Source organism: Zeus faber (genome assembly GCF_960531495.2).
Source record: "Zeus faber genome assembly, chromosome: 8".
NCBI lineage: Eukaryota > Metazoa > Chordata > Actinopteri > Zeiformes > Zeidae > Zeus > Zeus faber.
Genome location: NC_137195.1, coordinates 15,302,027 through 15,315,123, shown reverse-complemented (window position 1 = coordinate 15,315,123; position 13,097 = coordinate 15,302,027). Strand labels below are relative to the sequence as shown.

General features: G+C 45.2%; 1 protein-coding gene across 2 annotated transcripts in view; it reads right to left on the bottom strand.

Moving 5' to 3' along the window:
* LOC307234173 (nectin-2) overlaps window positions 1–13,097 on the bottom strand; it is a gene marked incomplete at its 3' end in the record, with an annotated part of 83,648 nt that overhangs the window by 35,737 nt on the left and 34,814 nt on the right. For both annotated transcript variants that reach the window (XM_080005777.1, XM_080005776.1), the window contains exons 2-6: window positions 9,540–9,649; window positions 8,525–8,774; window positions 4,579–4,872; window positions 4,317–4,434; window positions 3,176–3,324 (exon numbers count right to left, since the gene is read on the bottom strand). In XM_080005777.1, the coding sequence (XP_079861903.1) occupies window positions 3,176–3,324; window positions 4,317–4,434; window positions 4,579–4,872; window positions 8,525–8,774; window positions 9,540–9,649 (921 nt within the window). The remainder of the gene's footprint in view (window positions 1–3,175; window positions 3,325–4,316; window positions 4,435–4,578; window positions 4,873–8,524; window positions 8,775–9,539; window positions 9,650–13,097) is intronic.

The following is a 13,097-nucleotide window of genomic DNA, read 5'->3' as shown; positions in this document are numbered from 1 at the left end:
CTATTTCCATCCATTCCTCTCTGCGCTTCCCTGAGTGTGGGCTTGGCAAATTGGCTCTGATTTATCCCGGTGCATGTTCCTCAGCTTTTTAGTCTAAAAGCAGAAGCCTCCACCTCCTTCCCCCCTACTTCCTGTTCCCCCTACATCCTCACTGTGTTTTGCTTGTCAAACACAGCGGGAGCTGCTGGTTGGTGACATCCTTTATCCTACAGAAGCCACCGTCGTGCAGCGGCACAGATTGGCCCCTATGGAGCAGACACATCTACGCCGGCACCACAGGGAGAGAGAGAGAGAGAGAGAGAGGAGTGAGAGAGAGAAGGAAGGTGTAAGAGAGAAAGGGAGCACTTGAGTTATAGGAAGAAAATAGATAAATGGAAGGGAGGGAGACAGGGGACAAGTGGGTGGGGGTGGCTCTTAAGATTTAGCCACCAGAGAAATGCATTTCATTCCCATTAAAGCCAGCGTTTCCCCCCGCGTCAGCAGAAAGTGACTTCCGGTAAAGTGCAGGCACGCTGCAAACATGAGAGCTGGGGATGTATTTTGTATGAGATCAAATGGGATCCAAGCTCCATGGAGGGGTGAAGCTAAACCCATCTGCGAGGGTGGGGGCAGATGGACGAGGATGGGCGATGGAGAGATGGAAAGCTTTCACTCTTTGCAGGCGCCTCACTGCCTCAACTCACTGGAACATCCTCTAAGGCCCAAAGCTCACGATAACAACATGCACACAGTGAGGGGCGAATTCACAAAGCGATTGTGCAGTTTTTGCGGTCCCTAAACCGGCGCAAATAACAGAAAAGCAAGAAAGAGTCTAATTCACAAATCATCCGCCAACGGTGAAATGCACGGCTAACTGTGCTGCCACGTAAAATAGCGCCTCGGTGTGCGGGTACTATTTGTGCATATTTGAATTAGGTGTTATGCATGCATATGGTGCAAAATTGGACTCTTTCCATGCAAATGAGCCTCGTTGCAAATAGCTTCCAATTGACAAACACAGGTGCTTATAACCTCAGCAGTTAGAGTGATGCTATTACCGTCTGGGGAGATCTGGTGCTAACTGCACGAGACCAAAAAAAAGGGTAAAAAGGGCTCCGCTGTGTGATCGTCTTCAGAGAGCTGGTGCAACTGAAGCATATTTATAAGGGCTGTCAGGCCCAGACTTTCCGGTAATCTGTAAATAATATTTTGACATTATTATTATGTCACGGCATCGGAAGGTAGCGGAACACGCTGCGTCCGTGATTTTCAAATCACATTCCAAAACCAACTTGTTGAAACTTTGTATAAAATAAAATACAGAGAATGGGTTACAAACGTTGACAAAAACGGTTCCGTAATTCCTATTCAACTCAAAAGATATCAAAAAATTAACTAAACGTTATAGGAAATAGCGATAAAGTGGTCAAAATTGGCATTGAAACACAGATGGCATCGAAACTCAGAACCATGGACAGCTCCACAGACGTGCAGCAGCCCAGAACTTGGTAGAGCAAATTATATTAAATGAACCGTCATCACTTCTTAATTGTAATCTTAAGCTTCAGTGAGAATAACACAACTAGAACTGTGAGGGAAGAGTAAGTTCTATTATAGATTTAATACTATTAAAATGTTTTATAGTTACTGCACATAAACATAAAAATACTAGGTAAAACCCAAGGAAAAACAAGATGTTGAGCTTTGCTGCCCTGTCACACGTCACCAGGGGTATTATTCTAAATAGAACAGCCATCCACCTGAGTAACTCCACCCACGGCTGGAGCACGCCCGGACCCGCTAGCATTAAAGCAAGGACCTAAGCACGGGCAGTGCTCTGTTGGCTCCAGAGACCAGCACAAATCTTTTAAAATTAAGAGGAATTAATACCAACTTTCCGTGACCAACCTGCAGACGAGGGAAATGTAAGTATTTTAAAAAATAATTCTGCTGTGTTTCTGTGTGTGTCCACGTTAGGTTGACTGTACTGTAGGCTGCAACGACGATCCGCTCCACATCTCTCCAAACAAACCATAGATGTATTTATTTTATTTTCAGACGTTTCCGTAATTGAATGAAGAAAAAAAGCCCAGAGCCCTGCAGTATCCCGTGATGCTCTGAGCTCGGCGCTGCTCCGGACACCTGCCTTGTAGATCTAATATGAGCAAAGATTTGGCAACTGGATTGCTTATTTCTCCGCTCAAATCTGTTCATAAACAGATTTTGGTGGACTGACAAGGTAAAATCAGTGAAAGAACGGAACCCGCAGCAAAGCTTAAACCTCATTGGCTCACAGAACTCGGGGCCTGGCTCCTGGCTCCAGAGTGGCTCCTTAAACAGAGCGTCTGGAAGATTTGAGGCATGTTCAGAATGCAATAATCTGAGTGGTATTTTCAGCAAAAAAGAAATAGAAATTCGAAAACATGTTTCGGGGGCCTCAGAGACCTATATTAAGTTGTGTGAAAAGGAGCACAAAAGGTCTCTTTAAACACGACCATAAAGAAGTTAACGTCTTATTATGGATGATTGACTGCGAAATTAGCGATTCATTTCAACTGTTCATGATGGCTGTTCTGCCTACGACCATAGAAACTGCGTCAACTCCCTTTTTTTTCCTCCTCGACTCAGACGCCGCGAAAAGAAGAGCACCTCGACAACATTGCCATTTTAGCCTTGTAACTAATATACAAAATATACATAAACGGACCTTAAAACACCGGTGAGTCATTGAAACTGACAAATACAGTGGGAACAGTGTAAAAGTGACATGCATTGCAAACAACAAGAGAGGAATGGCAAGAGGGAGATGGATCAAATGCCAGTGTCAGGAAGAACGGCCTCAGAGATTCAAGATTCAAGATTCAAGATTTTTATTTGTCACATACATATACATACTTCCATACATATATGCAGTGAAATGTAATAAGGATCATCCACAGCCGTGGATCCACAGCCTGAGTATTTGTGATAAACTGTTGTGAGTCCAGTTTAATATTTCAGTCTATGTTTTCATATAGACGCACCAGAAGCCTGTAGGTGATGAAGCCCGAAAGTGTGAGCCCAGTGGTGTATATACACAAGTGTGTGGGCTGATGTACATTAAATTGTTAAAGCGCTAACTCAGTGTTCCCCAGAAAACAGCACCGCAGACATGTGCATTAACTTGGTCATTAGTGCGCGTTTCCTGACCACCCACCTCTGACCAGGGCTGTGATCTGCTCCTTGCCGAGCCCCAGGCGGTTCTTGACCTCGCAGATGAAGGTGTTGTTGACGGCCTCGTCCACTTTCAGCACCTTCAGCTTGTTGTCTTCGACCACCACCGTGTCCGGCATCTCACCAGTGAGGCTGAAAGAAAGACAAAGAAAGAAAACCATTAAAAAACAAGAACAAGTCAGTTCACGGTCACCCCAGTGGCCGCTGAGATGTCACGCTCTCCAAACAGGCGGCAACGGTGTAGACTCTGTTTACTGGTAGGGGGTCAGCCTCTCTCTATCCCCACCCCATGAACTACGCCGCTTATGTCTGCCAAGCTGGTTTTATTGTAGTTTGTGGCAACGTGACCAAACATTCAGCTGTGCACGATCAGCGTTACCAGACCGCTCTGCGACAAAGGCTCAGAGCCCTCATGGAGGTGGAGCATCATGTTTGGCAATGCCGGTGTAGTTTCTGTTGCCTTCTTTAGTGGCCGCATATTGTCACTAATTGTCCAATGTTACTGACTGTGCCTTTAAATTGGGACGTTTTATTAGTTTAAGGACTTACATATGTACAAGTGTATTGTCATTTGGGATGATTTCCCTCTAGAAAAGAAAGTGCTGGGCTGTGCAACCCGGAGCTGACCAATGTCTTGGAACTCTGCTGATCCAGAAGGACAGTGTGAAACCCAATGTCTGTGACCAATTTCCACCCATTAACGCACAGTTGGAGGAAACACATTGAGGACAGAAGATGATTGGACCCGGGCCCAGAATCTCATCTCCGCCATTGAAAAGTTTCAAACAGTGCTCATTTCACATTTTGTCAAAGTTTTCGCTAATGGATCGTAATGTGGAGTGAGTGGGCAAAGGTAGCCGCACTGGTGTCTCCCATTATGCCAGGGTTAAATCTAGAGTCACTGAGAACATTATGAGAAATGACATTGCTCACTCTGCCTCTCTAATCAGTGCATAAGGCTTTTTCGGCGATAAAAACTGCTCCGATTTCCGTTGCGGTACAGGCTGCGACCCTCAGGGCGGTTAAGCACCGGAGAGAAAAAAAACAAAAAAAAAAAAAAAAGAAAGGAGGAAAGAAGACAGAGAGAGAGAGAGGTGCAGGACGCCCAGTTCCACAGTACTCACATCTTCCAGGTGACCGTGGTCGGGATGGGGTTGCCGGTGGCCTGGCAGGTCAGCAGCACGTTGGTACGACCCATGTACCAGTTATTGTCGTAGCCCACTATCGTCACCTGGGGGGGATCTGGGAGAAGGGCAGATCAGGGGCGGTTACAGTGCGCCCAAGTGCCAGGAGCCAGCCGTGGCTTCCCGGAGGATGAAAGCAAATGCGAGGAATGCCGAAAGCCGGCCACTCCGTCAACCGTGCGTGCCGTGCGCGCGTCCTTACACTCGACGGTCAGTTTCATCTTGAAGCTCTCAGATTTGGCCTGCGTCCTGTGCGCCACCACGCAGCTGATGTCTTTGCCGTTGTCTGCTGCCATGGGAACCATATAGTACTCGCTGCTCACCGTCACCGTGTTGTCGGCGCCCTGCTTGGACACCGTGGTGCCGTTGCCGTTGGCAGAGCTCACCCAGGAGATCTGGGCGGCGGGGCGGCCGTTCGCCGACTCGCAGCGCGCCACGGCAACCGGCTTAGAGCCCGCTACCACGGTGATTGTGGAGGCCGAGTTCTGGGGCTTAGCTGGACACGAGAGAGAGAGAGAGAGAGAGAGAGAGAGAGAGAGAGAGAGAGAGAGAGAGAGAGGAGAGAGAGAGAGAGAGAGAGAGAGAGAGAGAGAGAGAGGAGAGAGAGAGAGAGAGAGAGAGAGAGAGAGAGAGAGAGGAGAGAGAGAGAGAGCAGACAAAAGAGGCACAAGATTAAAGGATGAACTGGAAAAAAAAGAAAAAAAAAAGATAAAAACGGGACAAAGGCCAAACAGTCAAAAGATAACTCTAAATATTATTATTGATAAAACTATTTCAGTCACCAGTCTAGTGCGGGCAGAGCCTTGTCTCTAAACTCTCTCCTGCCCTCTCTCTCTCTCTCTAAGCGTCCTCCCCTTTCTTCCTCTTCCAAGCCAACATTGATAAACAATTATCACCGCTGGCCCAGCGGGAAAACACACCAAAGCTCCAAATCTCACTTCTCATTTCTCCAGCTTTTTAAAAATGATTATTATTAGGGTCCAGCCCTTCAGGGGTGGAACTGAGGCTGAACCATTTGGGAAAATAATAAAAAATAATAATAATAATAAGACCAGTATTGCGATTGCAATCTTTATCTTCTGTATTACTCACTAAACACAAGCAATAAATCTTTCTGTAGTATGACCAACACAACAATGGATTCAGTCAACATATAAAGCGCTCTTTCCTGTCGGCCAGGCCTACGTGTTGTGATGAAATGAGATGAATTGATGCATGAATTGATATGAATAACATATCTTTAACTATTTAATTGTAAAAATAAATTGAATATTGACTGTTGATTTTATTTCAGGCCTTGTAATTGTTCGAATCTGAAAATGACCATTCCAAAAAAAAAAAGAAAAAGACAAAAAACTGTTTCAGCATGAATGTATTCTTTTTTAAAAAATTGTTTCACGCATATGTCCACATACATTCTCTTTATTCTCTTTGTGCGCGCAAGTGAATGATCTTTGTCCGTGCACCACTCCGTGTACTGTTTTTTGTTTTTTTTTTAATCCCCACGGGTGCAGGGACAGCTTTATGCTCATTAAAAAACAAAACAAACAGACAGTGTTCTGGAAGAGGCTCTGTCAGGTGTTCCGGGCTCTCGGGCCGCTTTCTGAAATCTCACAAAGGCTAAAGAGCGGAGGAGCTAAATAAAAGGACCAAATTGTGTAATTATCCCGGAGAAAGGAGCTGTCGGCGTCTCTGCTCCCCGGAGAAGGAGGCGGCGGGCACAGCCCAAAAATTGGTCAAATTGTACGTTTTTAAAATTATAGATAAAATATATAAAGATGTATGTGTTTTTTTCAGATGGAATATTCAAATGTGATTTTTGGCCAACGTTGACAGTCCTACTATAGATTAGATTGTGCAACATCTTTATCCCCCCCCATCCGCTGCCTTTGCGATTTGATTGGGTTCTATTACATTGCGATGTCGGTTTGAAATTGATTAATCGTTCCGCCCTAGCTGAACATGGTGCTTGTTTTTGTTCGGATTTTCATTATTATTTTTCTCCTGGGCATTTCGCCCGGTGAAAGTGTCTGGCGCACAGCAACCGCTGAACCCACGGACATGAATGAAGTGTTGTTGGATTCGGGACAGTCCAGATATTTTTGTGGTCCAAGTTTGATGCACGATCAATCTATATTTGGAGGATGAATTGGTGAAACACCGTTGCCGACGTAGCGGAGGTAGCCAAACGTTGGCGGAGCAGGGCGTTTTGTGACATCATCATCCAATTTGTTTTATATGTGCAGGGTGTGGCTCTGGGGAGGCTTTCGTATGGAGAGAGGTATGTGGTATGTTGCATGGCAACTCGGAAAATTGGACCTCGTGTTGGGAGGAAGTAATTTTGAGTTTCACGAGAACTCGGAAAACTGTAATTGGGCACGGAGAATAGTCACCGCGTCATTGCGCGACATGGCACACATAAGCCCTCGATATATAAGCATCGTATCAACTGTCTGAGCAGAGAGGAGAACAGATTGGTTAGTTGCTCCGCACAGGATCTGCGCCTGGTCATTAAGACAGCAGGAACTGATTCGGCGCTACACGGGAACTCTGAAAACTGTAATTCGTGACCAAGCTGGACCCCATGCATTGCTGCCTGCAGCTATATTTATTATTCTTATTGGTTTCTCTCTCTCCAGCTCTCATCATTGATTAACAATTGTTGACGCCACTGGGTCTGTGCATTCCCAAAATCACTACATGATTTCTGTCAACACCCATCCCTTAAGCACACACACACACACACACACACACACACACACACACACACACACACACACACACACACACACACACACACACACACACACACACACACACACACACACACACACACACACACACACACACACACAAAATGTGTGTAAAATATGGCTACAAGCATATTGCCCGAAAGCCTATGTATGCATTATTTATAATTGGAATTTAAGTTGGAAGTTAATTTCATAACAATTATGAACATATACCAATTATTATTGACATTGGTTTTCATACAGTACAGTCTTTTCTTTTATTTCTTCATTCAGGCATTAACTAGACAACAGCCCCGTAGGAAGTTACCAGTTCCTGAGTACGAACAATCAATTGAAACGAACAATGCAGATTCCCCTTTTTTTTTTTTTTTTTTTTTTTTTTGAATGAAATCGGTGATTGAGGTAATTTAGCCCATGGCTTCAGCAGCGCTTCATCTGCTCGGCAGCAATATGTGAAACGCGGTAATTCCAGCTTGAACCAAAAAAAAAATAAAAATTCTTTCATTCTTTAAACTCACTTTCAACAAATGCTCAGTCTATGCGTCGAAATTGTCTTTGTTGCTAACTGGATGCTCACCTTGAACATTGATTATTTAATTTGCGCCACAGCAGCCAAGATTAAATTGCATTATTACTAAGAATACAATTTTAATAAGAGATTTAGATTCATGTGGGATTACATTATGCACAGAGCTGCATTAGACATTCAGTGTGTATACTTTATATTCACAGACAGAATAATGCCACACGGTAACAACCACGTTGTGGATAAAACATTTTTTGTGTGAAATTCTATATGCGCATTTCGACTGTCTGCTTAGAGGGAAACGGCAACATGAACAGAACGTTGTAAAGAGCGATTCGTTCCGGCTAAATTCTTTCTTCCACATCCCGGGACGATTAGCGTTCAAGGATTGGGGTGGCGGCGTACGCCAATCATCGTCCATCTCAGATTACATCTGCGCTATTGTGCGGGCGTAAAACGCACAACCCCCACACACACACACACACAGACACACACAAACAAACACTTCATTCTTCCCCCACCTCCCCCACCCCCCACTGAGCTGCACAGTTTTCCCTCAATACTCCTCTGTAAGTTTAGTGGGGAGCAGGGAGGACAGGAGCTGACAGTAGGCATGACAAGCAGCCAGATCAATACCCAGCCTGGGGGAGGGGGATGAGGAACAGAGTGGAGGCGCTGGGCCAAGGTTAGAGCAATGGTTCCACCGCATTAACAAGAACGCAATTGATCTGACAATAGCACTTATAACAGCAAATTAATGCATTGCCGGACGTGCTTTTAACCCGGCAGCCATGCAGGGAGAGGTAACTGAACTAAGAAAACACACACACACACACACACACACAGACAGACACACAGACATTTAGTACCTAGCATGACCAAGGAGGTGATGCCGAGTTCGTTCCCACTGGGATAGGTGGCGAACTCGCAGATGTACTTCCCCTCGTCAGTCATCTTGACGTCGGCGATCTGGATGGAGGGGCTGGTCAGGCTGGGCGGGCTGGTGGTGAAGCGGATGCGGCCCTTCTGGGGCGAGTCGAGGTAGTGGGCCCCGAAATTCGGGTGGTACACGGCTATGTTTATCCTCTCCCCATCCTTCGGCTCGTAGATCCATGTTACCTGTGGTGAGGTCAGGTTACTCTATTTTTTCTGCTTTGTCGTGGAAACTAGCACCACTGGAGTTGCAACTTCATTGAAATGCGACTTAAAATTCGGCCTACGCCTGCCAAATTTAAATCCACCCAAACCAAAATGAATGGCGGGATTGTCTGTGCAAAGCAATTTACAATTAAGCCTTAATGTGCCAAATCACATCAAACCAGCCCTGATTTATGTCTGTTGGCTAGGGTTGGTCAAGTTTTATCAATTTTTATATAATTGTCAAAGTGGTTTAGGTGAAAGGATTAAATGTTCAGCAATTAATATTTCTTTAAAGAAAATTGGACTGAAAGGAATTGTTAAATTTGTTAACCTATTCAGACAACAGAACATTTGAGACTAAACGGTCAATGTACGATTGATCCTCAACAAAATTTGTATTTTGAAAAAGCAATTTGATAGCAATATAAATAAAAAAAATTCAGCATCAAATGTTATGCAAATTTGCTTGATTGTCATGCCTGCGGACAATTTCCTTAAAGAATGAAAAGCCATTGTACAGTCCTGGGCAATTCTGACCAACTGTGCTGCTTTGAGTCTGCACAATGGGCTTCCATTTCTGCTTAAAGACATTTTTCTTATTTCAGTTTGGTACCACAAACTCAATTTAACAGCCATTTCAGTGCAGTGACAGAGTAAAGAGAGAGCAATCAGCATCTTACAAAGTATTTTCGGTATTCTCACTGTGTGTGTGTGTGTGTGTGTGTGTGTGTGTGTGTGTCTGACCTGTGTGAGCTGAATGCCAATGGGGTCAGTGAAGGCACAGCGCACGTTGACTGACTGGCCTGGGTAAGACAACACCTCTTGCTCCACCTTCACCCGTTGTCCTGAGGCTCCTGGAACAGGGAGAGAGAGAGAAACTTGTTTAGTTCCTTTGTTCCGCACCAGAGGGACAAGCCAAAAGAACACTGGGAGTTTTGGGATTGGGCCTCTTGATGATAAATGAGGAGAGCATGGAAGTGTCTGCTACGACAGGAGTACAGCAGCTTTAGTGAACCAAGTAGGCCAAACCTACAGGAGTCTGGTGTGTCACCACACACACACACACACACACACACACACACACACACACACACACACACACACACACACACACACACACACACACACACACACACACACACACACACACACACACACACACACACACACACACACACACACACGTAAGAGAGGAAATCCAGCTCCAGTGCTCATGTGTCATAAATCATCTAGATGGGTTATGCTTTACTATAGCCTGCCATTTGCTTTGCCGATGCATTCCTGTGCAGAAACACCAGCTACCAAAGATTCTAAATAAATATGCTTTTCTCAGTGTGTGGGTGTCTGTGTGTGTGTGTATCTATGGGTGTGTTAGGGAGAGCGATAGAGAGCACCAGGGTGAGTGCCTGTATTATGCATGTCTCCATGAAAATGTAATTACTTGTATGAGTGAGTGTGCAGAAGGGTAAGTCAGCAAAACAGTACCAGCTTTTACACATGAATGGATTATCTGACGATACACACCTTCAGGTCTGCAGGCAGTCCTGTGTGTGTGCGTGTGTGTGTGTGTGTGTGTGTGTGTGTGTGTGTGTGTGTGTGTGTGTGTGTGTGTGTGTGTGTGTGTGTGTGTGTGTGTGTGTGTGTGTGTGTGTGTGTGTTCGTTTCACGCATGTTTGTGGCACAGCCGGTTTACACGTAAACGGAAGACTGGGCGGCATCAGCGCCACTGAAACTCAACTTCCCACCCCGAAGAAAAACAATTGTTTGTCGAACTGGTTCCTCCAGTCTGCAGTCCAACCGAGCTGTTGTGTTCCAACTAATGAGACGGGGAGGGTTGGTGGCACACACAAACAGCTGAAAGGAAAGGGCAGCGCTGGCTTCTGACAAGCAACGAGCGTTGCACCTCGGCTCCTTTGGGGAAGGATGAGATATCAATACAGAGGGAGGATTCGGAAGGCACAGGCAAAGGAGGGAAAAGAGAGAGAGAGAGAGAGTAGAGGAGGGAAACATACACAAGGGCCTTTCCGAGAATAACACCAGTTCTCCCAGGACCAGCCCAGTTTACGAACTGTAAAAGCTCTAAACAACCCCCTTGTAACCACACAGGATTCTATGATCGCCAAAGGAGTGGCGCAGAGCCGGAGCGGACAAACCACTTGCTCGCCCTGTTTTGCGCTCCACCTCAAGCACACACACACACACACACACACACACACACACACACACACACACACACACACACACACACACACACACACACACACACACACACACACACACACACACACACACACACACACACACACACACACACACACACAGTGCCTGGGGCATTTGGGGGAATCTCAAACTACAGCCCCTTTTCAATCTGCCCTGCTAGACCCTGCTAACTACAGATGAGCTCAGGGAGCAGGCGTCAGGCTTTGGTGAGCACAGGAAGTGGCAGAGGGATGGGAAAAGTGGGCAAGGTGCTGCCGAAGCATTCAATTACTGCGTCTTGATTGGTTGTTACAGATTGAGACGAGTATGCGCGACACAGGTCATTACACAGGCAGCGACACTGTCTGCATCCCCTGTGGATGCATGCAGAGACCTGAGTGACCACACACACCACACACACACACACACACACACACACACACACACACACACACACACACACACACACACACACACACACACACACACACACACACACACACACACACACACACACACACACACACACGTCATTCAGAAGCAATAAGACAAACGCCAACCCAGGTCAAGTCGTCCCTAAGCCAAGATGAGACAGAGCAGCCTTATGAGACTATGCACAGCCCAAGGGAAATGAATGCCATTAGAATGGACGACACAGGCTTCAAGACATTATAAGCATTTGTGTGTGTGTGTGTGTGTGCACACATGTGTGTCCAGGGCCTTTATTTACCTTAACTGCAGAAGGTACCAGGCCTTTATTGGAAGCAGGCTTATATTAGAGGCTTTTCTATCTACGTAATTCCCTCTGTTTAATAAGTATTTCTGATCATATTTTAGTTTGAATTTTAAATAAAACTCCAGTCTGGGTGCCATGCCATGCAAACACACGTACTGTATGTTGAAAAAGGAGAGAGCTAGTAGCTACTCTAAAATTCTCACTTCCAGTGGTAGCAGCTGGAGCACCTTGGACGCACTTTAAACTCAATTTTCTCATTTGCCCGAAGAAGCGATCTGCTCTGCAGCAGCAGGAAACAGAGTAAATTAAATACATCTAGAATAAAAAACACACTGTTTTATTTGCTTTGTTTAGAAGAAAGATCGCCCTGATGGAGCTGTACCGCTGTTCCCATGCGGAGCTCCGCAGCTCCCATCAGTTTTCCCCCGGTCTATATTTGAGGCAGGCTTTTATTTGTTTGTGTCGACCACGTCTCCGGCATTCAGAGGCCCGGTTTTTATTTGACTAATGATTTATATTTGAGCAAATACGGTATTTTCCCCACTTTTGTGACATTTAATTTTAAACACCACATTCCTAAGGCACATAATACAAAGTTAAAACAGGTAATAATGACACATACTGTATTGCAGGTTGTGTTTCTTATGGCATACATATTTTATTGTTAGGAATTTGGTTTAACATTAGAATGTTTTGTTTACACTGTCCTTTCCAACAAGATGGTGTCTGACAATAAGTCCACAGCAGCAGTAGTTAAGTACAGGCACTAACCAGCTGTGCAAGAGTATATTCATTCCCACCTCATGGGGGGGTATATAGTTTAACAGTGATCCTTTTATAGATTCATGTTTATGGGGTTTTCATTCTATAGTTTTTGCACTTATTTAAAAATATGGAACTTATGTTATTGAATTCCTTGTTGAATCATTTTTGTTTCTGATATTTTGGACCCTACATTATTTACTTTGTAAATGTTCCTCTGCAGTTCTGATTTTGAAACCCACCCTGAGTTGTTTGTATTTTTTGTAAATAAACCCCTAAATAAGTCCCTCACTGTGTGTATGTGAAATTGTGAGTGCATATTTAGCGCACATTGGCCATATTAACCCCAGAGGGTGATGGGCAGGCAGCGGGAAAAGAAGAGAGGGAAGCAGAAGAAAAGAGAAAATGGCAGCTCAAGGAAAAGGGCAAGGGAGGCCGAGAGATGGAGGGCTGGCGAGCGGGAACAGAGGCCGCGTGTCATGGCTGCTTTACAATGGCTCCGCTGGGGACACGCAGAGAGAGAGAGAGAGAGAGAGAGAGAGAGAGAGAGAGAGAGAGAGAGAGAGAGAGAGAGAGAGAGAGAGAGAGAGAGAGAGAGAGAGAGA